Source organism: Phoxinus phoxinus (assembly GCF_949152265.1).
Source record: "Phoxinus phoxinus genome assembly, chromosome: 1".
Classification (NCBI taxonomy): Eukaryota; Metazoa; Chordata; class Actinopteri; order Cypriniformes; family Leuciscidae; genus Phoxinus; species Phoxinus phoxinus.
The window spans coordinates 40,826,934-40,853,139 of record NC_136876.1 but is presented as its reverse complement, the minus strand read 5'-3'; the positions used below and the strand labels follow the sequence as shown (position 1 = coordinate 40,853,139).

Genomic DNA, 26,206 nt, shown 5'->3' with positions numbered 1-26,206 from the left:
AGAATAGCATCTACATAAATTGAGAAAATGGGGAGTTATTTAATTTTAAGAAAAGCTTATTTTCACCTATCACTACTAGATCTTTTAATCATCAAAATCATCTATTATTAACAGGTAACTACTTTTAGTTAGTGATTAGATTAGCAAATCATTCTACTTTATGATGATGAGAACTATATCACCTGATCATCTTTGTTTCTGGCTTCTTTTACAACAATTTATGTTACACAAATAAAAAAAAAACTGACACAAAAAGCCAAGAGTAAAACTGACCAACTAAATCAAATAATGATCATCATCAAACATTTTCAATCGAACGTCAACATCTAAACCTCAAAAATAACTTCTGTATGTATTGACAGAAATAAAGTCAATCTGGTTAGTAATAAGAAGCTGGTAATGCTGTTTGTGGAGTTGTTTAATCCTCCTCTGCTGAGATCTTCACAGATTTAATGTCTTTTATCTTAAGTTGATTTAATCTAAGGCCCTGTTTACACTTTTTTCACCCTGTTTATATTTTATCAGATGTGCCTTTCGTTTACACTGCGTTTTTGGGGCTTAAAAACGTAAAAAAGTTAATCCACCCTCCAGAGTGGAAATCTTAAAAACGCTCCACCGTCGCGTTCCCGTCTAAAGGGTAAAAAACGCAAAAGTCTACTAGGGAGAGAAGTAGAAGGAAGGTTGTACGCAGGCGCGCGGACTTGGTGTTGTTGTGTGGCAGTGCTTCACATTGCCACCTAGCTGCCTGGAGTGCATACTACATTGAATTTCACACACTTTTTGCATCACCATATGCACGCAGATTTCCCCCCTATAACGCTCGTCTAATCGCAGAATAAAAGAACATAACGCAACGCTACTTTTGCGTTTTCTCTTCAGATAATTTCCGTGTAAACATAGCCTAAGGCTGCGGCTGGAAGTCAGGAGTAGTTCTTTTGTTTCTCCTTCCTTCGGTGTCTTCAATAATCAAACATTCATCAGTCAATTAATCACTTTATTGTCTTTAACTCTTCACTGTTACTTTAACCAGCCTACTGGTGGTTCAATTATGAATGTCCAAAATCCTGAACCACCCCTTTAATATCTTAAATTCTGCTCTGTACCTCATACAAAACTATACTGCCAGATAGGACTGCGACTGCAACTGCAAAACATCGTCATGTGAACGACTTTTGGTACCGGTTTTGACATTTTCGCAGTAAATAAATTATTGTGATTACACTTTTCTCTCTGTTATGTTTTTCTTCATAATTTGTAGCCTAACGTTACATAGTTTTAAGAAATGGTTACAGGTTTAGGAGTAGGATTAGTGCCTCAAAATATATTTTTACACATCTCTGTCCATTATGTTTTATCATTTTTATATTATAAAATGGGTATGTTTAGGTTTGGGAGTAGGGTTAAGGGATCTTAAATTTATCTGTAAAATGGAAATACAGATATCTTTATGATATGAAATATTCGTAAATAGTTAACGTTTTGTAGCTGTAAAATCGTAATGTTGCAGATACGTCCATAGTATACGTGTCAGCATCTATCCAAACGTACAAATAAGTACGTTTTGAAAATTACGTATTAATACCTACGTATTAACAATGAGACCAGGCTGACCAGGCTTAACTCTTTCCAACTAACTGGCCATGATGCAGACATAGCAAGATTGAGGAGACCAAGTTATAATAAAAATTTGCATTTATTATGTTTATTGAATAATCTGTATCTGACCACCACAAATTCAATCTCTGTTATTCAAGCAAAGCAAAAGCAATGGAAACTGCTACACAACATTGTCATATGCTTATCTCAACTTACTTGTGAAGACAATACAGCACACAACATAACATTACATTACAGTAATAGAAAAGAAAAACAAGTAAATCAATACAGATCTTTAAATCATTTACGTCACAATTGCATGATCAAATAATTTTCGTAGAATACAAAAAGAATGTGGATAATTAAGTGTGGAAGTGAAGTAAACAATGTAATGATGTAAATTCAAAGCACTCAGCATACAAATTGAAGTATTACTTTAGTTCAAGCGGTACAGAAAGGCATTAGTAATGCCAAGATCGTGGGATCAAATAACAGGGAAAACAAAAACTGGTGGCAGTGCCGTTCTGACCAATTTTCTGCCTAATATGAATTTCTCTATCAGTGTGATTGAGTTTGTTCAATTGTTATCCTGTCAGTTGTATAAACACAACAAAAACTCCAGTGTTAAATTAACTCTGATGATGATTATGTTAAAACATAATCAACACCACCAGATCACCTTTTCTATTTGTTCATCTGATTGTTATAACTCAGTTAATGCAACCAGACAAAATAAAAAGTTACAAATGTAAGTGTCAAATGCACAACTAAAGCAAACTATTATCTCCATAATGGTGACTTAAAAATGAGATTTTCTCCTTTAGACAGTGATTCTGCTTGTTAACATCAGGTGTCTTCAATAATGCTCAATCATCACTCAATTAATCACTTAGTTATCTCATTAAATGCAACAATGCTTCAGTATTAATTTAACACTCTTGGGTGTGGAGTCAAATAAACTACCAGGAGAGTTCGTTTAACACTGAAGTTTAGGCTGCTTTTATATACTTATTTATACAATACAGATTGTAGTTTCAAAGTAGCTTTACCGTGATATTCCATACATTGTGCAAAGGTCATTTGAGCATCTGCATTTACTTACAACTGATTTACCAAAAGCCACTGAGCAATTCAGTTCACTTCTTTTTCCAGAGCTTTCCAACTTGTACACAGTCTCACACCAGAGATTTTTCTGGTCTTTTCTTGTCTTAACAGCAGTGACTTTAAACGTCTCATTTGGAGGAATCAGCACCTCTTTCTGTTCAGCATACTTAGAATATTTGATCACATCAGCACCTTTGCAAGTTTTGATTTCAAAACAAGATTTAGTTCCAAAACCTCGTGCGACTTTACGATCAAGAGAGGATGACGCAAATGAGCCGAAGCGAACCTCTGTGCCTGTGACATTCTTATAAAATTCAGCGTTCGTACCACGATATGTTGACTTGCATTTGTTTTGTTTTTTAGTCAATATCTGTACTGCATCTGTTAACAAAAATTGAAGTGAATACCATTTGAATGTCTGGTCTCTGTAGTTTTGTTTACCATTATAAACAGCCATATCAAAAGTGCTATATATGCTAGAATTAAGGTTAGTGTACACATACAAGGCAATGGAATGATTCTTTGTCAATTTATCTTCTGGCGCTCTGGCATTCTTTTCACCTTCTTGCCACGCCTTTTTGAATTCAGTTGAGTTATTGATTTCCTTCTTTAGATATTTATTCCTCACCAGATATGCCATTTTCTTTCCACAGGCCATATATTGATCATCAACAGAATCCAGTGCCATATCCAATGGATATATCTGTCCTTCAACAGCAGCAGCGCCGTTCTCCTACAGAAACAGAAATCATAATGATCACATCATCAGTATTCATGTCTGTAATATTCATACTAGAACACAAGCTTACCTGTCCTAGAGCAGCTAAAATGAGAAGAAGAGCTTCAATGATCAGCAACATCTTGATTCAGTCAAATCCCTCAGACGATCTAGATCTAGTGAAGAACAGACGATGAAAGACAATGAGAACAGTTTTTCCACAAAATCTCCAATCACTTCAAGAGAAATATGGACAGATGTACACACTAAAAATTTTACACCATAAAGTTTTACCCTGGTGTACTTGGAATGTTCTGCTAGATAGCAAACCATTAGAAAATAATGAATGAGGGCATTAATCAATGAATTTATAAATAAAGAATAATACATTTAACCCCTTTAAATCTTTTACAATACCTTCTTGCCATCCAGAGGCGTGCATTCTGCAAGTGAACGGCGCCTTGTGGTGCCATCCCAAAAAGGCACAATATCACTATTATGGACCTTTACCTTGACCGTTCCAAGCTGGTGGAATGACATGCCTAACTCAACCCGAGCTGCTAAATTTTAAACATTGTCAAGAAACTGTGGAAGACGCATCTCTTTCGTCAACACTTGACCCATTAACACTTACTATTCTATCTATTATAAAAATAAAAAAAAATAAAAAAAAACATTTCTACATGCATGTACTGTAACTGAGACTGTATGTCCTACTGTTAGTTTGATTGCTTCTATTGCTCTCCTCATTTATAAGTCGATTTAGATAAAAGCATCTGCTAAATGATTAAATGTAAAATGTAAATTACCTTGGAATATGTTTTTTTTGTAAGGTTCTTCACTTGCTCAGGAACATTGATGAGAGAAGATCAGAGAAGAGTCATCCAGTCAGGCGACAACAGCAGTATTTAAACCATTAAATAAGGAAGCTTGCTTTTTTGTTACATCATGCAGTTTGACCAATGTTTGTGTTACGTACATGGCCAACCGGCCAATGGTGACGTGCGAGAAGGCGGGACCTAAAGCAATGCAAAAACACATTTCTACCCATCACTTGTTTAGCGTTCATGTAAACACTACATTCAGATTCATCAAACAGAATGAGTTCAGTCCGATTGAAACAAAATTTGTGCATGTAAACATAAGGAATGGCGACTGTAGAAAGCAAAAGACGAATCCCAGACATTTCGGGCGATCTAGAAATCCCAGCTGGACGCATTTTTTTTTAGGTCCAAATAGAGGACATGTCTGGGAAAAAGAGGATGTATGGTCACCCTAAGTAAAATCTATTAAGGTTTTCAGAGAATCTTGCATCAGGATGTGAAACTGCACTATAGCATATTCTTAAATAAGCAGGCCTTTGGTTCCCTTCAGGCTCTTTACTCATGATGTACATGTCCTGTTCCTTCACAGCAAAATCCCCAGAGTTAAATTAACTCTGCTCAGATAACATTTGGTCCCTCTCTATAGAGAGTTAAAATAACTCTGAATCAGAGTTAACGTTAATGAGATTAAGTTATTAATTAAGTGATGATTGGACATTAATGATGAACACCTGCTGTCAAGAAGCAGAATCACTGAAGGAAAGAGAAACTCAAGAACTACAACTGACTTCCAACCACAGCAAGATCTCAGCAGAGGAGGATTAAACAACTCCACAAACAGCATTACCAACCTCACTTATTACTAACCAGACTGACTTTATTTCTGTCATACGTCTACAGAAGGTCTTAGTGAGAATTAACAGAGGTATAGATGTTGACGATTTATTGAAATTTTTTGGATACCATTCTTGGTTTTGGTTTTGAAAACGGAGACATTTCCCTTCGGATGTGCCCCTCGTTTACACGCAAATGGATAATTCTCCTCTGAAAACGATTCTTTTTTGAAAAACGGAGACATTTCCCTTCGGTTGTGCCCCTTGTTTACACGCAAACGGAGAATTCTCCTCTGAAAACGATTATTTCTAAAAACTCCGGCCAGAGTGGAGATTTTGGAAAACTCCGTTTTCACGTTTGCATGTAAACTGAGAAAAACGGGGTTTTAGGCAGTCGACGTCACAGTATGCGACAGAACTTGTGCGACCTATATTTTCGGGATTCTGATTGGCTAACGTGGGCTTGAGCTTCTCGTTACACTGCCACCTATAGGTTTGGCATGCTCTTGACGGCATATAAACGGGTTCGTGTAAACGAAGACTTTTCTGAAAACGGAGAGGGGTGAAATGTCCGTTTATAAAAATAACCGGCTACGTGTTTTCTTTGATCCTATTGAAAAATACACCCTAGAAAACAGTATAAGACACACATAGTAGAACTACCACATCTCCGTCACAAACATGGCGTCAACATAACCCACAACTGTAGCCATCAACATGCCCACATACAAAAATCTGAGTAGCGGTTACAACGAAAATTAAATTCTGCTTAATTTATTCTGTTTCTACGGTTCCTTTCATCATTCTAAATGTAATGCCACCAATGGTACTGTATGCTGCAAACGCTGGACACTTTGACTGCAAAGATATTCAAGGCACTGTATTTCCTCATCATAATTCTTTAAATATATTAGATTTAATTAAAGTTTATGAAATTGTTTTATTTAGAAATGTCACGTTTGTGATTTTTGTTTTGTTTTTTGTTCATTCTTTATTTAAATGATTGGCCTACATATTCGGAAACAGGTGCAGTTAGTTGCTGGCGTCAGTCGCAAATATTAAAATAAATATTTGTGAAGACAACTGGCCACAGCTAGTCTTAAATTATGTGGACACCGCACTCTAAACGACTTTAAACAACGACTTTATTCATCATAATGAATTCAACACTCATAGCTATGCCCCTGAAATGAGGTTTAGATGTTGATTTTTTTTTTGTATTTCATTTGAATTCATCATTATGGCGATCAGTGTTTGCTTTAATTGGGCTTTTGACTTTTGTTAACTTATTTCTCTTTCAGCACTTCAAATAGACTTTATTCAGAGCAGTGCCATGACATGTATTAAAGCGAGTTTGTGAGGAATAGAATAGATATAGTTCTGCAGTTAAAACACAACAACCTGTATAAAGCTTCTAGATCACTTATAATTTTCCGTTTCATCAGCAGAACAATCCAAAAACACATTAAATAACAGTACAACCCAATGAAGTGATGCATGTCTATCCCTCACAGCCTTGCTTTCATTCCCGTCAAAGATGGTGTTACTGTGAATAAGGTCTATAGCGCTTTCAGAGAACATTTGCGCATTGATAAAGAAAAACACTAAAGGCGGATCAAAATGTCTGCATTAAAGTGGTTTAAATCACTGCTTAGTTTCATTTAACTGTGTGAATTGTATACATTTCTGTAACACAAGCGACCTCCTTATAACAGATCACTCTAAAATGTAATGTAGACATGCATTTTCTGTAAAGCTGCTTTGAAGGGATCTCTATTGTGAAAACTAAGCGCTGTACAAATATATGTGAATTGAGTGATTTTTGAGCATTAGTGATGAAACACTGAAAGAAAGAGGAACAAACATTTGAAGTCATCATTGTGATGATCAGTGCTTCCTTTTAGTTTTTCTCCAGCTGCTGCACTCAGAAAACACGTTTACTGTGTCAGAAGTCAAGATGCAATAACATCAGGGCCTGGTTTTTCAAAAGGTTTAATCCGGATAAAATTGATCCGGATTTAGTAATCCTTTTTTTTGCGATCCGTGATCACGTAATCCAGTTTACTTTTGAGCCAGTTTTTTAAAGCAACATCGGATTGGATCAATCTGATCCGGATAGGAACTTTTCAGGATCACCAAATCTGGATAACCAGTGCTCAAACAGGATAGGAAATCACAATGTGGAACTATAGATAGGTAAAGAGCAACAAGTAGAATAGCCAGTGTGGGGTCAATATAAGTTTCTTTTTATTTGACATGAAAACACACAAAAAAGAAAATAAAAACAAGAAAACCCCCACCCCATCCTCTTCCAGCTCCGCTCATCTGAGACCTACAACACAAACACTGTACATTGAGGATATTTATAACAAGTTTAAAATATAGATGTATTTAATTAAAAAAAAAAGACTTAATGGAGTTCTTAAGAGGATGCTTTGCATGCCTTAACTTCCTGAGAGCGGAACCACAGAAAGCATGCAACATAACCCTTGCCTGTATTGTCCTGCACAACATCGCTACTAAGCGCAATGTCCCTCTCTGTGCTGACAATGATGCAGCTGAGCCCCTTGGAGACCCTAACCAACCTCCTGCATTCTCCCAGAACGAGCAAACAGGACGTGCAACAAGGGACGCAATAGTTAGACACTATTTCTGATTTGGATTTGTTTTGGATTTCAAAAATCAGTGATTGCCATTCTTTGCATTTTTTTGGTTATTCTGCAATCATTGCATGCATCACTAATAAATATTCTAAAAACAAAAATATTTTCGATTGTGATGAATATATATATTAATTAGTGACAATAAAATGTATTGTTTTTGGTCAATTTTGACAGCTGTTTGGGGGATTATTTTATGAGGCCAAACTCTTTCTACTTTGCTGTAGGCCTATAATACGTTAAAGCCTATCACTGTAGCCTGACGGATAAACAAATAAAATGAAAACCTTATGAATAAATAGGATATCTTGTAAGATACTGCATGATCCAAATATAGTATTATTTGATACATTTTTAAAGTTTTCATTACATTTTGGGCATGAAATCCACGCTGAATCCACCCTTCTGATGGGATCAGTTTAATCCAGATTTTTTGGATCAAAGTGATCCAAATCCTACAAAAAGTTCTGAAAAACCCAAACTAAAGGTTTGATCCGGATCAAAACCAAGATTGGATTACGTGATCTAATCCGATTATGTAATCCGTTTTTTCTTTTGAAAAACCCATTTTCAAGATTTGATCCAATCCGTTATCCAAAATCCTAGTGGATTACTTTTGAAAAACCGGGCCCAGGTGATGTTGATTGTTAAATAATGTTATGCTTCATGCCAGCACACAAAACTCATTCATGGCTCCCAGCATGCATTGCGGCTTACATACATTTTTCAGCTGGAGTCTTTTACTATTTATATTTGAATCTTTTTTCATTGTCACCATTGTTGAGGTTTGTATGATGAGTGTTGATGTCTAACCTTTAAAGAAGAGAAGGGGTAGAAGATACACAGAATGCTGTTGTGAAATATGTGGAGTATAGGATTATATTATAAGATCTAGGTCTATACACATATATATGTAATATTAAAATAGTTGTAGAGGAAATGTTGATGTTTAAACTTTAACACAAGAAGTTAAAGCATTTACACAGATCTCTTTAGTGTTACAAGGGATCTTTCTATCACAATGGATTAATTTTTACTTGTTTTATTCATTCATGTTTTGATTTCATAATTAAAAATAGCTGTAAATGTATTCATTTAAACAATGTAATAATTTAAGGCATAAACAATGAGCTCATTGAAGTAATGCATACATGTTTGTTACAATGTAATAATCTCCAGCACTGTTCAGTGTTATTTTAACACTCTGTGGACACCGATGCTGTGCGGTGTTCGTGAAATACCGATTTTGCTGTGTAACATCCAACCTTAAGACATTTTTAAACCAGAAAGTTAGTGATCCTTAATATTTAAAGAATATTCAAAGAATGTTGTTCAAAGAATGTTTTCTGCTACTATTATGAGGAGACATTTAAAAAAAATTAAATGTAAAGTTTTTGTGCTTACCTTTTGAGAACATTTTTAACTCCTTGTCAGAACATTAGCCAAAGTTAACGTTCCCTGTTAGCTGGGATAGCTTTGCGTACATGCAAATTTAATTTTGGCAGTCCTTACTTATTTTGATTATTGTATACTGTGATTTAGATGCACATATCGCCATTAGCCATTCAAATGTGTTCGCTGCATTATTTGATTAATTCTGTTGCACTTTTAAGCTTTCTTTTAATTTTCACTATAGCTACTGCAAGTAATACACACGATTTACCATGAAATATATCAATAGCTAGTTATTTTGTGACTATGAAGTATAGCTGTTTATCTTAGCTATCTCACATGTGTTCAGTTAACAGTAATGCTCTAAGGGCGCCATCTTGTGGGCATAGGCCTACATATTATGTCTGTTTATTTACCTAGAAATAATAATATGGTGTTTTATTTATTTATACCTTTATATAATTCATACCTTTGAATATTTATTTTTGCATATTAATTGTGCTTGTGAAATGTTCATGTAAATTCTTTACTCACTCGTGTAAGTTTATTTCTGCATTGTGTTTCAGAATGACACCTATTTACATTTGAATTGTCATCAGTAAACTCATTGAAAGACATTCTGGAGTCTGCAGAGTCAATTTCGTTGATTAGCTTAGCCACGAGGCCACAATATACACAATTCAGTTAAGTTGATCTTAAATGGAGTAGGCCTAGATAACATGTTTCCATTGTGAAGAGCTACTGACTGAATCAAGACATTTTTTTTGAGCATAATATTCACAGTACGCACATTGCATACTGCAATAAAGTAGTTGTATGGTAGTATGCCATTCCGAACACAGCATGCTTTCAGTGTTCTTGAGTTGTATTTAGCAGATTCTGGCAAATATATCTAGGTATTCCATGCATATAGAAAATGTGTATACTACGCAGAGTATACACACTGGATACTGCAGAAAGAGTAAGAGTAGTATGATAGTATGCCATTTCGAACGCATCCGCTGAGTGGTAGGCAACCCTATAGGCTCCCAACTGGTTTAACCTATATAGTGTTCAGCCAATGGGAACGCATCACACACCCGATCTAACCAGATAAATGTCCAGATGGATCAAAAGTATGCGAATTGACGTCTGAGATCACACGTTGTTTGCACGTTGATCAGAACGTGTCAATTACGTGCCGAACTCAGTAGACGAAGAGGTTCCACTTCAACGCGTAGGCATGTCTAGTGGACGACGCTCTAGCAGAAGTGATGGTAGCCATCACCGCTGGTGGTAGGCCCAGTCAACACTTTGATCTCACAGTGATCTCTCCATATGATCACAATGTGAGGTCACAGTGAGTTAAAAGTGTAACCGCACTGTGCACTCATATTATGGTCACAATATGAGCTCATCCCAGCTAAAAATGTTATTGGACGTGGACTCCAACATCACTCAGATGTCAAATTTTGGTTGAAAATTAAAATTGGGTTGACGTCTAAACATTTTTCTGATGTCAGGATCCAACTTTATTAAACAACTCCACAAATAGCATTACTAGCTTCACTTATTACACACAAAAAAAAAATCTCAAATTGTAAGCCACCATTATGGAGAGCAGTGTTTGCTTTATTTGGGGTCTTGACCCTTATATTATTGACTTTAGATTTTGCTTGTCTGCTGTTACTTATTAATAACAGTCAGACGGACCAAGCGAAATTATGATCTGATGGTATCGGTTATGTTTCGGCATAATCATATTGTGATCTGAAATGATCAAAACATATTTAGATAGTTTGGTTTAACTTGTAAATACTGCAGCTCTATGTTTCTAAATCATATGATTTTCAGTATTTTTAATATAATCCAGTAATAATTGTTCTGATCAAAAACACAGACATCAATAATCAGCCTCTGAATCTCAACAATGGTGACAAGAATAAAGCATGTTGCAGTGGCTGCCACCAATCAACTCATTAATGGCTCCCATCATGCATTGCGGAATTAATAAATTATGATCTGATTTGTCGAAGTAATTTCCTTTTCCTAATTGAATATTTTGCTCATCACCATTGTTGAGATGCATAGACTGAATCTTCATGTCTGTGTGTGCCTAAAATGAAGTTGTTGTTTTTTCCAAAACAACTTTAAAATAAATTATTCTGTATTTATTTATCAAAAATTCTGGATATTAATGTAGAATCACAGTTATGCTGTAATAAACAACATAAATCTAAATCAGAAATAATGATTGTCATAACATGACCAATTGATCACTTTTTTTCTTTGTTCATCTGTCTGTTATAATAACAGCAGGCACACAACATTTTAAGTAAATAATATAAGGGTCAAGAGCCCAACTAAAGCAAACACTGATCTCCATAATGGTGGCTTACAATTTGTGATTTTCTCCTTCAGTGATTCTGCTTGTTAACATCAGGTGTTCATCACTAATGTTCAATCATCACTCAATTAATAACTTAATTATCTCATTAACTTTAACACTCTTGAGTGTTCATTAAACACTCATATTTTAACACTTTACACTCTTGAGTGTGGACTCCTATAAACTCCCAGGAGTATTAATTTAACACTGGAGTGTTTGCTGTCAATACAGTTTTTGCTGTGTATATACTTCACATTTGCTCTTTCTATAACAAACACAACAGCCAGAGAAAAACTAACATCAAATAGTCAAGGCCAAAGAGCCCAACTAAAGCAAACACTGACCTCCATAATGGTGACCAAACCAAACAACTACTTTCAAACCAACTTCGACATCTAAACCTCTTTTAAGAGGATCAGTCCTGTGTCTGCTGGGAAACTTCCCGCTAAACCCTTATAATAATGTTAGGGGATAATGTTCTATCAATGTAATCACTAAACATTTTTAAAATGTTTTTAGAGACTGTTATCCTACTTTTTAGGAGAACATTCTGGTAACAAAAATAAAATTAGCTACAGAAACCATAACATAATATAATGCTCTCAAAACATTCATAGAACAATAACATTTCTAGCTGGGATGAGCTCATATTGCGGCCATGAGCACACAGTGAGTGCGCTGTGAGGTTACACTTTTAGCTCACTGTGAACTCACATTGCTCACGTTTTGACCACATGATGAGATCACTGTGAGATCACCGTGTTGACTGGGGGGTACTCAAACCTACCTCCAGTCCAGAAGCCACATGTGGAGGTTCCGAAGATCTGGACGAGGGTGCTATAGGGTGCCCCGTCTCTGAGAAAGGAGGTCCTTCCTCAGAGGAATTGACCAGGGAGGTGCTGTCGCGAGCAGCAGGAGCAACTTTATCACTCTCTATGGGCTTCTCCCTTGACTTTATCGGACTTTATGCCTCCACGTCCCCCCGATTGCTTGCGAGCTTCTCCGCTGGTCTATACGGTAATTTCTCTACAGTGCGACAGAGAGTCGCAAATTATAGTTATATAATAATATAGTTATATTAAATATTAAAATATTAAATAATAGTTATGACGCAATCATTAGCCTATTTTTACAAAAACGGCTTCTACGGGGCCATAACGTCAGATACAAAGTAATGGAGCCTTTTTATACATTGTTGTGTTTCTTTAGAAATAAATAATGGACAAATGGAGTCTTTGGACGCCACAGATGTAAAGTTATTTGCTGTCAAAGTGACGCCAAAAAGAATGGGAGTCAATGGAATACTAACAGCAGGTGAAGTTCTGCTACAATGGCGGCTCCCGTGGAGGCTTCATTTTCCGGCGGATGGATTACCCCCTTGGTCATTTACCAACGTCCTTTTTACACACTCCTGTGTAGTAGTCCAGTAGGTGGCGGTATATATCATAAAGATATGATCCGCCATTAATCAGAAGAAGAAGAAGAAGAAGTCACTCTCGCGGTACTTGGATGTCATTAACCGATCGGTCTGTGCAGCTCCGGTTCAAGTCGAACAAGCCTAAGACCTGGCAGACAAATGGCTGAGGGAGGAAATATCAGGGGGGCAGTGTTCCGAAAGACATTGAAGCCGACCTGGGCGCCGCCATTGGCTAGCGGACCCCCACCTGCTGTTAGCATTCCATTGACTCCCATTCATTTTGGCGTCACTTTGACAGCGAATAACTTTACATCTGAGGCGTTTAAAGACAACGTTTGTCCATTGTTTATTTCTAAAGAAACACGAAAATGTATAAAAGGCTCCATTACCTTGTATCTTACGTTATGGCCCCGTAGAAGCAGTTTTTGTAAAAATAGGCTAACGATTGCGTCATACCCGCGCGACTCTGTCGCACAAGTCCAAAAATTAATGTATGGACAGGCAGAGAAGCTCGCAAGCAATCGGGAGGACGTGGAGGCATAAAGTCAAGGGGGAAGCCCATAGAGAGTGATAAAGTTGCTCCCGTTGCTAGCTCATGGACAGCAAATACCCACGCTCTCCGTCTCTGCGAGATTCGGAAGGGAATGATTCAGATTTCTCTCGGCACAGCTACTAGAAGACCTACAGGTTGCTCACGTCACATCTACGTCGTCAAGCTCAGTTTGAGCCTGCGCAGTTCGCCTGGCGATCAGGAAGTGAGTGCTTCTAATTGACTTAATTTCTCTCCGTTGAAACCTATGGGGTCGCTGTGTCCAGTTTATATACTGTCTATGGGAAATATGCTAATACGGGACAGTCCGTCAGTGGTCGTGGGTGGAGCATGTGCAGTATGACATCATATTGCTCAGAAAATCCAAAGTGCTTGATTACTGAGTGTTTAGGCTTTTTTTTTTGAGGATTCAAAAAGAGGTGAATGTATTTTTTTCATTGGATGGTGGTTGTGTCCACTCACTGCAAAGACACATTTATATGCAAACACCATATGAAAGTGATTTTTTCATCCGAAGACCCTTTTAAAATACACATGTAGTAAAAAAAAAAAAAAAACATTCACACAATTTTAAAATTGTTGTTTGGTTACAGCACCACCCACTGGTCAAAGTGTACCCATACATCACTGAAGTTGATTAAGAATACCAGCTGTGAACAATAATCAATTTTTAACTGAACATTTAGTCAAAGGCACGTTTTGATAAAACATCAATACCTAAATGCCTGTTAGACATGACTAACAGACGTAGTTAATCTGGTTAGTAATACGTGAAGCTGGTAATGCTGTTTGTGGAGTTGTTTAATCCTCTGTTTAGTTGCTGATCTTCAGAGATTAGGCTTGTTTGAGATTAGCAAAATCTGCGCAGAACCGATCACCGGTGATCACCGCGAGATGCATGCCGGTTAGAAATGTGTCCGACTGCGTTCCGCCTTGCTCTGATGTCACGCAGACGTATGTCAAAAATCTCTCGCGAGCGCAAGGCACACCTGTCGGATTCTGCAGTCGAGCGCAGTTGCTCTCCACCGACTGCGCTGATCAAAAGCATGATGGGAAACGACTTGCTGACGACACAGCTTAATGCTCATTGGTTTAAACAACCGTGATGTATTGTTCTTTTTTAAAATGTTTGAATTTAAAACTCTGATTTCGTGTTTTTATGTGTACAAATTATGTGTGAGTATTCCCAAACTCTCTGACAGTGCGATCTCTATGGATTATGTGATTATGTAATTTTTATATAAAAAAAAAATATATATAGGCCTATACACAGGTTTCTTGTATACAAACAATACCGGATGCGCGCGCATCCAAGAGGCAAGACCGCTATATGTTATGCCGAGTTCTGTAAAAGAACATTGTAATTAACGTAGATTTCGCATTGTTTGTACATTCTTGTTGACTCAATAATAAACTGCAATTTCAGAGTTGAATCTGTTTGCTTGTGTTTCATTTGCATATTAATATAACATTATGTAAAACGTTAGGTAGTTGACTAGTATGAAATTGTCCAACTAAGTTTGCGAATCATAAAAACATGACATACCCTATGCATTTAGGTTAGTTTACAGCACTACAGCTCCGCGTTATCTCTGCTTCTGCTAGATATAGCCGTAAAAGCCTGTTGCTTTCTGCCTCTTAGATGCGCGCGCATCTATGTGATGACGTTGCACAGAAACCCGTGTATAGCCTAGGCTATATAGGCCTATATAAAAACACGTACTGTATTAAAGAAAAAAATGATTGATAAACACGTAGCCTATTTGGAGTGGGATTGAATAAGTGCTTTGGGTGTCTTGTTCATTATATTTATTTTCATATAAAAGCAACAGAACTTAAATTACATCCAGTTTATTACCAACACTGTGCACGAGCGTGAATTCCGTGAATCCCGCGATATCCATCTTTGATCTCACAGGTGTCAGTCAGATCCACTGCGAGAAGAGAGAACTGTCTGGCTTGCCTGCGCTTTTTTCACTCCTCCCCTCACTGCAGCCGCCTACTCTTGACTACACTTCAGGCGAGGCAAGGTGCATCTCAAACAAGCCTATTGTCTTCTTTTATCTTTGTTGATTTGTGTCTGGAAGTCAGTTGTAGGTCTTTTGTTTCTCGTTTTTTTCTGTTCTTGTTGTTTCGGCTTACTATCATCAGGTGTTTTCAATGGTCAATTATCAACTAATTTATCACTTCATTATCTCATTATCTTCATTACTGCTACACTTTTAACACTCTGATGTGGACATGTGTATAGTGTTAGTTTAATACTGGGGATTTTGCTGTGTAGGTTTACATACTGCATATCCCAGCCACCGCCCTAGCCATTATTTTTATTCAAAGGAGACGTAAGCATGTTATCCAAGCATTATTGGCAATGAAAGCCTCTTAATACTTAGGAGCGGCTGCGTATGAGTTGTTTCTGGGTGTGTCTCCCTCATATCTGCTTCAAGGTAATTTCTTAATGGTTTAAAATCCAGTATTTCCGTAATTATTTTGTTTAATACAAGAACTCTGTCTCGTCTTCTGTCCAAATGTACCACGCCATCTGCTTCAGGTGACCTGTAAATGCGCCAAAACTGTTCCTATTGCAGTTTTGCAGAATATGTTGAGTGAGGTGGTCTTTTGTTTATTTTTTTACCACAACGTACCCCAGCAGCAAACAGGCCTGCAACGTGAAAATGAAAGACTTTCATATTGATTAAGGTGAAGTGTGAACTCATATTGCCGGCTTAGTATTTGGTTGAAGAGTCCTTTGAGTTTGAGAGATAGAGTTTGGGGACTCAAATTTAAAGTATACATAAAAAGAGGGGAACAAATAACTAATTACAAAAAGTTAATATGTGTAATTGTAAACAGATTTATGTGTGTGAATTGGTGAAATTCCTATTGATTATTTAATTTATTTGATTTTACATTTTGAAAATATCCTGCACATTGATCATTTAACATTTATTTCAGTAAATTGTTAATTCAGTTTATTAATTTTAGTTACAAAGGGGATAAATATACATTGGGACTTCTTTTTTGGTAAAACAATTACTTTATTAACAGAAGATAAATCCTAAAATCCTAACTATTACTTTAATAACAGAAGTTAAATCCTAAAATCCTAATTCATTTTTGTTTGTGTGATTTCATTTTAAAGTTTAAGGGACCCAAGGAACTAATTAACAAACACAGTTGCACAAAATAAGCACACTTGGCTCAAAAGATTTGATAAAACAAAGTTTATTCATACAGAGTCAGAGCGCTCCCTTTTATATCTACAAAGGAAAGGGTTAAAAGCACTACATTAGTAAAAAAAATTACAGGGCAAACTTTGTTTTTTTGAGTCAAGAAACCATCTGTAGGTAACTATTTCCACCTTTCTTCCATAAGTGCAATTTAAATGCTAACTTTTTCCTCAGGTTTAAGGATTAATAACAACATTTGATTAATTTTGATAAATACATTTACATATTAAACATATTCTTAAATACACTTCTTACATAAGAAGAGCAAAGGCACTATCTAAAAGGAAGCATTGAATAAACATTGAATGCATTTCCAATGGAAACTGTAGCGTATATGCCTCGGACTCTGGGTCCGTATGAATTAGCTCAAATGATCCATAGGGAATTTTAATAACTAATCATGAATATGATTAATATTTTGCATATTACAGTTACATTAAATTGTCGAAAGTGAAAGTGGATTATATGAATATATGAATAATCAATCACAACGAATTATAATTCCTCATTCATATATCAATAATCTTATTTCAGATCGATTATGAGATAATCCTTAAGGGAAATTCATGTAATTATCAAATCGGTGTTCGTCCAGCGACCAACCGTCAGATTAAATGATCAATTTCTCAATAAAGCTATCCTTTCTTATAAACTCCAAGAAATATTAACTTTCTGGCCGTGAACATTAATTTTCCTGTGTTTATAAAATTAAAACTACTCAACGTAGTAAATAATAAGAGCTGGTAGCTCTTGGATCTTTAGATCTCATTGACTCGTTTTTACAAGCATTTTCACGGAAACAGTTGAATATATTGTTTTAATAAATGCAAACTACAGAATATAGGCTACTACACAAGATACACGTTATATGTCTATGTACATTTACTTACAGTTAACAAACAAGACAAAACGGGTAACAGATGAGAGGGAGAGAGAGAGAGAGAAAGAGAGAATGTTCTGAGGAGGTGCGCGCGCCGGAGCACGCGCTGAGATTGCAGAGAGAGGGAGAGAGAAAGAGAGAATGGTCACGTGTGACCATAGAACAGCAAAATCACAGACCTTCGAGAGAACCAACAAAATGCATCGAACCTTAAAACATTGAAACTCGTTAGAGTGGATACTTGCAAAGGTCGTTTGTATGCACGGTAGCTGTGTCCAGCCTGCGTGTGTTCTCGGGGCAGAGTGCGCGCGCTCGTGTTTGCGGAGCGCGCTTGTCCGCGGGAGATTTGAAGAAGGCCTCTTTTGGAAGTGATATGTTACTGAAGGAATTCAGGCTTCGTTCGTTCGACTCGTAGGTGGAAACGAACCAAGGAGAATTTGAAAATGAAACAAAAGAAACTTTATAAAGAAAATAAAAAGAGACGGACTCCAGAGGAGTCGAAACAGACTGTTCACATGACGAGGTCGGGTAGCGAGAGCAGGAAGCAAGAAGAGAGAGCAGGAAGAGAGTTTGGCTTTTAAGGAATGTATGGCTCCCGCCTTCTTGGGCACGAGTAGCCAATAACCTTCAGTGTTTCGAAAGCGGGAAACTCTCTTTGTCTTGTCGAGAAGACCCCCGGCTGTGTAGATTTATGACAGAGCTTTGGCTTAGTCATTTCTATGACTGAAAAGGATTCATCTAGTAATAATCATATCATTGCAGTCTATTATCGAGATTCAACTCCGTTAGGTCTCAAGATTTAAAATGGTATCAAACACATTCAGGTTACGGTTACAGGAATACAACATTTGATTATTATGCATTAGTATAGGCATTTAAGGTTTGATCTGTCATGACACAAGTCCATTTGTTAATGTCTTAAATATGATTCTGTTGAAATAAAAAGTCTCTTGGTGTGTGTGTGCGTTTCTTCCAGAGGGTGATAGAGAGACAGAGTTTCTTCTGTTTTATGGCATGTGAGTGTCCGGTTACGTGCTCATGCATGCGTTTGGACAGGAAGTTTGGGGGCTGGGTTCTATGGGGAGCCACCAAAACCTCTTGTCTGTTCAGACCGTGAATGAAGTGATTAAAGAATCACGATTCATTAATTTGAAAAGCAGCTGTCATTGTCAATGTTGCTACAAAACCTAAATTAATAAACGCAAATATATGATACATAATCACAAATGTCCAATAAAAGGTCATATTAACTTTAAGACCGCTTCACTGCGCACAGTTTGTGTGGGGCTGGGTTCAGGGTGAAGCCCACCGCTGGTGTGAGATCCAGATCATCCTCAGACACTCCAGGAGGAGGAGTGAAGCGGAAATGCTGAAGGAGGGAGGTGAAGAACAGGAAGAGCTCCATCCTGGCCAAACTCTCTCCAGGACAAGCCCTGCGGCCTAATAAAAACAATAAGTGAAAAAGTATTAACCAAAATCACCTGTGATGACACAATATAATTAGTCGTATTATTAATTAGAACTAATTTGAAGTCCAGTGCACCTGCAGAGAAGGGCAAGAAGGCGTCATTTTTGACAAACTGGCCCTGCTTATTTAGGAAGTGTCTTGGGTTGAAGCTGTCAGGAGTTTCCCACTCATTTTCATCCCTCAATACAGATACCAGTAGTGCGAACACACTAGTACCCTGCACAAAACACAAATGATCAGTGATAAATGGAACAAACACATAATCAAGAACACAGAATGCTCTTGATGAGCCAGACCTTCTTGATGAGGTATCCGTTCAGATGAACGTCACAGGTGGTCTGATGGGGGGTACCAAGGGGTACTATGTTTGCAAATCTCTGCGTTTCATGGATCACAGCATCTGTATATGGTAAGTTCTTTCTGTCTTCCACTACTGGCTGACGTCCACCAATCTCTCTGTCAATCTCGTCTTGGACCTCGGCTTAGATAAATTCACAAGAAAGACCTCAGTGTGAAAGTGTAGCATTACTGAATACTTGACTCTGTTTGACACTTTCCATGGTTTGAAATGAGATTTGCAAACGTGTAAAATTCAAATTGATATGAAATAATGCAATAGTCCTGGTTTTGACTTGACTGATCGAGGACTCTTTGTTCAATTTAAACAATGATTTTTTTCCCCTTTGAAGTGGGAAATAAAATAAATATTATTGGAGTACGCTTTGGAAGAAAATATTATTGAAACAATTGTCACTCAGAAATCACTTTTTTTCAGTGTATGCATTAAGATGGCCATTTGCAGTCATACCTTGTATTTCAGGGTATTTGGCCATGAGCAAAAGACTCCAGCGTAGCGTTGTGGCCGTAGTGTCAGTACCAGCACCAAACAGGTTGTTGATTGTACATTGTAAATTCATTGAATGGTACAAAGAGTCTGTTTTGCCAGATTCCTGCAGAAGTCATGACAATGAAAGCCAAAAATGGTAATTGCAAATATATATATTTTTTTTAAGTATAGACAGTACCTCGTCCTTCTGCTGTCGTATCAGAAAAGAATCAGCGATTCCTCTGGGCTCCTGAGGGTTCAGAGTTTTCTTCAGACCTTTTAATATTTCCTCACTTTGTTTGAATGTTTCTCTGACATTATTCACAATACGTTGCTGATTCCTCACAAAAGGACGAAGCCAAGGAAACATGTTGTAGAGCTACAAACAAGAAGAATTGCAAAGAATCATATGTACCATTTCACACTACATACACCTTGACAAATACTCAAAAGATCATGCATTATAAACAATACATCTTTATTGTACTTTATTGTACAATAAATCTTTATTATTCAATCTTTTGAATAAAAAAAAATAAAAAAATCCGTGTATTGGTGGATTGACAGGAATGTCTGGGTACCTGAACTGAAGCTGATCCAGTCATCTTCATGTTTTCGTAAGTTCGTTTGACCATGTGATGTAACTTAGTGTTGCTGTATTCAAATCTGGTGCTGTAGATAATGGCAGAGACAACGTTCGAAACAGCCATGGCCATTGGCAGAGTTGTATCAAATGGTTTTCCTGCACATGGGCGAGCAAGTTGTCAATACTCAAATTTTAAAATATTGCTGATTACTTACAAAGCACTAAATGGTTTAGCTTCCCAGTACTTGAGCGAGCTCTTAGCGCATTATAGTCCATGTCTATTGCGATCTCAAAATTCCGGCCAGTTTTTCTTAATACATATCAAAATTGACTGGTGGTACCCAGCTAACAGAATTTTGTCATAAGAACGTTCTCCAAACGTTCAGTGTTGTTTCCGGGAATGTGAAAATGTCCAGTTTTCTTGACGTTAGAGGAACGTGTTTTAAAAGGTATACCTTAAGTGAACTTTGTTTAAGTACATTAAATAATCGTCAAGTTTGGTGAACTAAACAATTTAAGTCAAGTCTACATAAGCACCAAGTTAAGTAAACTTAAATATGCACGTTTTGGGAGACCCCATTACTCAATTAAATTGAGGGAACGAGTTTACTCAAATCAATTGAGTTCAATCAACTTATTAGGGTTTTCAGTGTAGTTTAGATCAGCCGGAACCGTGAACCCTTTCCATAAACCCTGATGTACTTGGTACATCATAAGAAGGATGGCGTCTACCCTAATATTAGTCTCTCTGTTTGTCTCGAGGTTTACCAGGTTTACCGCAGTCCGCCGGATTCAGGTCGTATACAGATCTGATGAAGGACCTGCGCCTGGACACGACGACAGCGCAGTCCTGAAGTGTCAACTAGTCTCTCCCCTGTGAAGGCCTCCCTCCCTTCCCTTTACCTCTGTACAGATAAAACGTTGTCTGGATAATTCCGGTTCACGTGGCTAAGCGGAAGCAATAAAAAAAAATTCTGTATTATAAATTTTTCAAGGCTTGTACCTTGGAACCTAATATATGGTTTGCGTTCTCGAGCCACCAGGCACTGTTTTGAGCAAATGAGCGGCCAGATCGCATTAGTTTTTTTTTTTTGTTAGAACGGTGACGTGTTAGCGGCCCCTAAGTTAATAACTGATGATCGTTGCGAGGAAGTGAATCAATCAAAACTAACTTAAGCTGGACAATAACTTTATTCTAGAGCTGCTGTAAAGACAAAACCATCTCTGATACTTTAATTTCCTATTATCACTGTAAAGCTGCTTTGAAACAATCTATTGTTAAAAGCGCTATATAAATGAAGGTGACTTGACTTGACTCAAATCAGTTTCAGTCATCTTCATCTTGTTTTTGTGGTTTACAATCTTACCTTCAAATTTCTCAAATTCCTCTTTTAAATATTGTGTTTCTTCAATGATTATCTCTTCACTTCTTTTCTTTCCCATTCCAAAATCTCGCAGGTTTGTGAGAGCAAAGCGTCTCATTTCTCTCCAGTTTTCACCATTGGAAAACACGATCCCTATAGAAATAATGTATTCATTACTCCAAAGGGGACCTCACATTTCTAACTTGAATACAAAGAGATGTATTTATTTTTATTTTAAACTTTATTTACAAGACAAGTCTAAATGCTGAATTAATTTGACATTTACATCGACAAAAAAAAAAAAAAGTTTGTTAAATGATCATCTGAAGATGTGAACCCTTACCATATCCCTGGTTGAAATCATGGAATATGGGTGTTATATCTCGGTCTCCAAACTCCTCGGAAAGGTTCACTAGTGCGTGTTTGATGGTCTTGTATCCTGACAATATTACCACTTTTTTGGGGCCCAAGTGTACCGTGTAAACTGACCCATACTGTTTTGACAGCTGCAAGAGATAAAAGAATATGAAAAGCTATAAATAGCTATTAAATCTTTCTATCTATCCATATCTATCCACTGGCATCCAATGGGCACGTAGAACATCCATAACATGCCCTCACTGGTCACACATTACCCATAACTATTAGCCAAGTGGGAACAGTGACCAACATTTGAATGAACACATAATCTGTCTGTCTGACTGTCTATCTGGCACAAAGCAAAATTCCCAGAGTTAAATTAACTCTGCTCAGAGAACATTTGGTCCCATGCTAAAGAGTGTTCAAGTAAATCTGAATTTAATAAGTTAAGTTAATGAGATAATTAAGGAATTAATTAAATGATGATTGAACATTAGTGATGAATATCTGCTGTTAACAAGCAGAATCACGCGTGTGATCATAGGTAACTTAGCAACAGTGGAGACTCAGACTGTCAGCTGTCAGCCGAAGACGGTGCTGTGTGGTGTTTTGAGAATATCAGCTCTGATGGATATTTGTAAAAAAAATAATCTTAGTTACCTTTGATCACGCGTGTGAACTCGACAGTCGACTACTGTGGACTTCGACCGAAAACAGGAAGTAAATACAGGTATGTGCGCTTGTTGAATTAACATCATTTTTATTAATATCTTTCACATCTCATGCAGTCAGATTCACTCGTGTTCACTAAAGGAATCACTCAACATGGCTGGGCACTTGTAATGACACATCAAGGATGTTAAGAGGATAAAAGCAGGTTTAAAACTTGCCCCATTCAAGTCAATAGGGTGCAAACTTTAAAAAGAGGATAACACGGTGTAGGCAACACCGATTTTTGTCTTTGTTCTCTGTATTGACAGCACTCCAAATTTACAAAAAAATTAGCTCAATGTTAAAATTGACTGGAGTTCTCCTTTAAGACAAGTGAAATCGCAATGCTGTTTGAAGAGTTGTTTAATCCTCCTCTACTGAGATCTTTAGAGATTTAACCTCTTTTATCTTAAAGGTGGGGTATGTAATTCTCTTTTTTGGCCATTTTTTCAAAATCACTTAAAATCCTATTCCTAACCCACTTACAGCCACTGAGTTAGAAGCACTGATATAAAAATTAAGCAATTTAATCATCTGTGGAGCAGGCAGGACTCGAAAAACTCCAGCCAATCATTTCCAAGACCACCTAGAATCATTGGACAGTAAGTGTGTCAATCAATCGGTCGTACCATTGATTGGTCCATGTTCTTTGAATGGGTGGAGTCAAAGGAAAGAAGGTAGGACCATTTGAGTTGTGTATTTTCAAAATCTACCGGCCGTTTTGCAAATCACATACCCCACCTTTAAGTTGATTTCTTCTAAGTCTTCAGTTGATTTCTTCCTAGCCTAACCCTGGAAGTTCTTGTGTTTATCTTTCCTTCAGTGATTCTGCTTGTTCACAACAGGTGTTCATCACTAATGCTCAATCATCACTTAATGATCATCACAAGCACTTAATTATCTCATTAACTTTAACACGGATTCAGAGTTACTTTAACTCTCTTTAGAGTGGGACCAAATGTTCTCTGAGCAGAGTTAATTTAATCCTTGGGATTTTGCTGTGCATCAGCTTATCTATGATCTCTCATTGTGCATTTGTCAGCTGGCATAACTGTCTCCCTGGTTAAACATTACCACTGACTTTTACTCTAGTGATTGTGAGAACTGGGTGACCTACATTTTGTCATTTTAAACACAGTGAGCTTGCCAGTGAATTCCTACTTGACACATGTAGTAATTAAGCAATAAAGAATGAGAGGAAAGGCCCTATTTAGAATTTGGTCGGGCATTGTCCTTGAGCCATGATATGACACTAACCCCCGGTTTCACAGACAAGGCTTGCTTGCACTGCTTGCACTGACACATCTTAAAATGTGTCACTGTCATTGTTTTTACTCAAGATGCACTCCAGTAATGTTTTTTTTCTTTTTCTGAGGCTTGTTTATAAAAGGAACTTAAATGCACTAATTAAACTAAGGACTAATCCTAGCTCAGAATGATTACACTAATCCATCCATCCATCCATCTGGATAAGGTCTCATTTGTCTGTCCTACCCGCTCACACATTAACCCCTGAGACCCGTAATAAACTTGATCTAAGGCCCCGTTTACACGGTGGGAAAACGCAGATATTTCTCTGCGTTTTGGCCTGTCATTTACACGAAAACGCCGTTTTTATCCCAGAAAACGATCATTTCTAAAAACTCCGGCCAAAGTGGAGATTTCTGAAAACGCCGGTTATATGTTGTCGTGTCAACTGGGAGAAACGGGGTTTTAGGTTCTCTCTTGTCGATTCTGAGGATTCTGATTGGCTTGCATGGCTTTATCCTTCTCCCTACACTGCCGCCCATAGGTTTAGCATAGTTATAAAGGCGCTCGACGGCGTATTTATGCGGGTTGTGTGCACGATGTTATTATTGAAAATGGAGGGGGAGAAATATTCGTTTCTCTAAATACTCGGCTATGTGTAAATGTGGCCTAAATCTGGTTTTATAGTTTTGCAGTCACAGGGCTACTATCATCAATGAGGTGAAATTCATAACACAATAAAACCCAGATTAGACTCTGAACCAGATCAGCGAATGAGACAATAACATGACGATTACATCTTAATCATTAATAAAGGCAACATTGTATTATCACATTTTCTCTGACTGTTCTTGCCATAACAAACACAGCTACAACAGACAGAGAGAAACTAATGTTAAAAATCAGGTCAAAGCTTTTTGAAAACGGTTTCCCAAGTGGATAAATTTGAAAGGGTTTTCACGTTGTAGTGTTCACTGTGTATAGATATATACCCCTTGTTCTGTTCAGTTCTCTGTTGGTTCTTGTTAATGTATTGTTTGGTTTGCATTCATCCATTTGTTCTTCTTAGAATTTGTATAGTTAATGTCTGTTGAATCTCCTAAGTTACACAATCAAGTGTAAAGAGTCCCAACTAAAGCAGACACATATCACCATATTGGTGACTTCAAACCAATGCTGGCATACAGACATCATCACAAGTGGTTATTAGAATTACACAAATCATCACAATATTCTTCATGAAAAATGAAAGGTTCCTTACAACAGACTCAGGGATGATATAATTTCAAAGCCTTTGTGTTCAAAGGATTTGACTTTTTCTAAACGGAATTAAAAATGGACTTTATATCAGAGAACATTGTAAAATTGGGATTACAGTGAACGGTTCTGGCTTTTTTAAGATTTACCCAGAATGCGTATGTGCACATCAGTGACATCACCAACTACTTGTCTGACATGCAAATTACAGCGTTATTAGTCGTTTTCACAGATCCGTATGAACAGGGATCGTTTTGATAAAGCAGTGATCTGTACAAAGAAAAAACATTTCTGTTTTTAGCACATCGTTGTCACGTAAACGTACCCTTACACTGCTTCAGTGTTATTTTTAACACCATGCTGGTGGTTCCCATTTAAACACAGAGCAGTGTTAATTTAACAACAGCTATTTTGCTGTGCATAAGGGAACAATCTGGCACACACTATATGAAATTAGGTCAAACAATAATAACAGGGAACACAGGCAATTGGGAACAGGCAAACCAGAACAAAAACACAATGAAACTAAACCAAAATAGAACTATTACAATAGAAGGTAAAATCATCTGATTTAAATGTTTGCTCACCTCCCACAGGCTCATGTAGGTTTTCTTGAGGTCCAGCATGTGCAGGTTCCCCAGCAGTGGCAGTGGTTTGGGTCCTGGAGGATATTTCCCCTCATCCTGAGAGCTTGAGCTGATGGAAAAGAGACAAATAATCAAAAACAGCAGCAGGGCAAGTATTGTACCTGTGCCCTGCGAGAGTAACACTTCTGTTAAAGCCATGGTCAGAGATCTCGTTTAGGTTTGATATT

At 37.3% G+C, this 26,206-nt stretch overlaps 2 protein-coding genes across 2 annotated transcripts; both read right to left on the bottom strand.

The window, feature by feature from the left end:
* Window positions 1-1,682: 1,682 nt before the first annotated feature.
* On the bottom strand, window positions 1,683-4,321 carry LOC306995697 (ecto-ADP-ribosyltransferase 5-like). Its single transcript, XM_079607499.1, has 3 exons — window positions 4,228-4,321; window positions 3,510-3,594; window positions 1,683-3,433 (listed from the first exon to the last, which is right to left on the bottom strand). The coding sequence occupies exons 2-3, from the start codon at window positions 3,558-3,560 to the stop codon at window positions 2,642-2,644; spliced, it is 843 nt and encodes a 280-aa protein (XP_079463625.1). The 5' UTR covers window positions 3,561-3,594; window positions 4,228-4,321; the 3' UTR covers window positions 1,683-2,641.
* Window positions 4,322-16,671: 12,350 nt separating this feature from the next.
* LOC306995674 (cytochrome P450 2K6-like) lies at window positions 16,672-26,206 on the bottom strand. The gene is made up of 10 exons (XM_079607469.1): window positions 25,980-26,206; window positions 22,160-22,322; window positions 21,820-21,969; window positions 20,448-20,608; window positions 20,066-20,245; window positions 19,849-19,990; window positions 19,337-19,521; window positions 19,116-19,257; window positions 18,760-19,012; window positions 16,672-17,016 (listed from the first exon to the last, which is right to left on the bottom strand). The coding sequence occupies exons 1-9, from the start codon at window positions 26,175-26,177 to the stop codon at window positions 18,825-18,827; spliced, it is 1,509 nt and encodes a 502-aa protein (XP_079463595.1). The 5' UTR covers window positions 26,178-26,206; the 3' UTR covers window positions 16,672-17,016; window positions 18,760-18,824.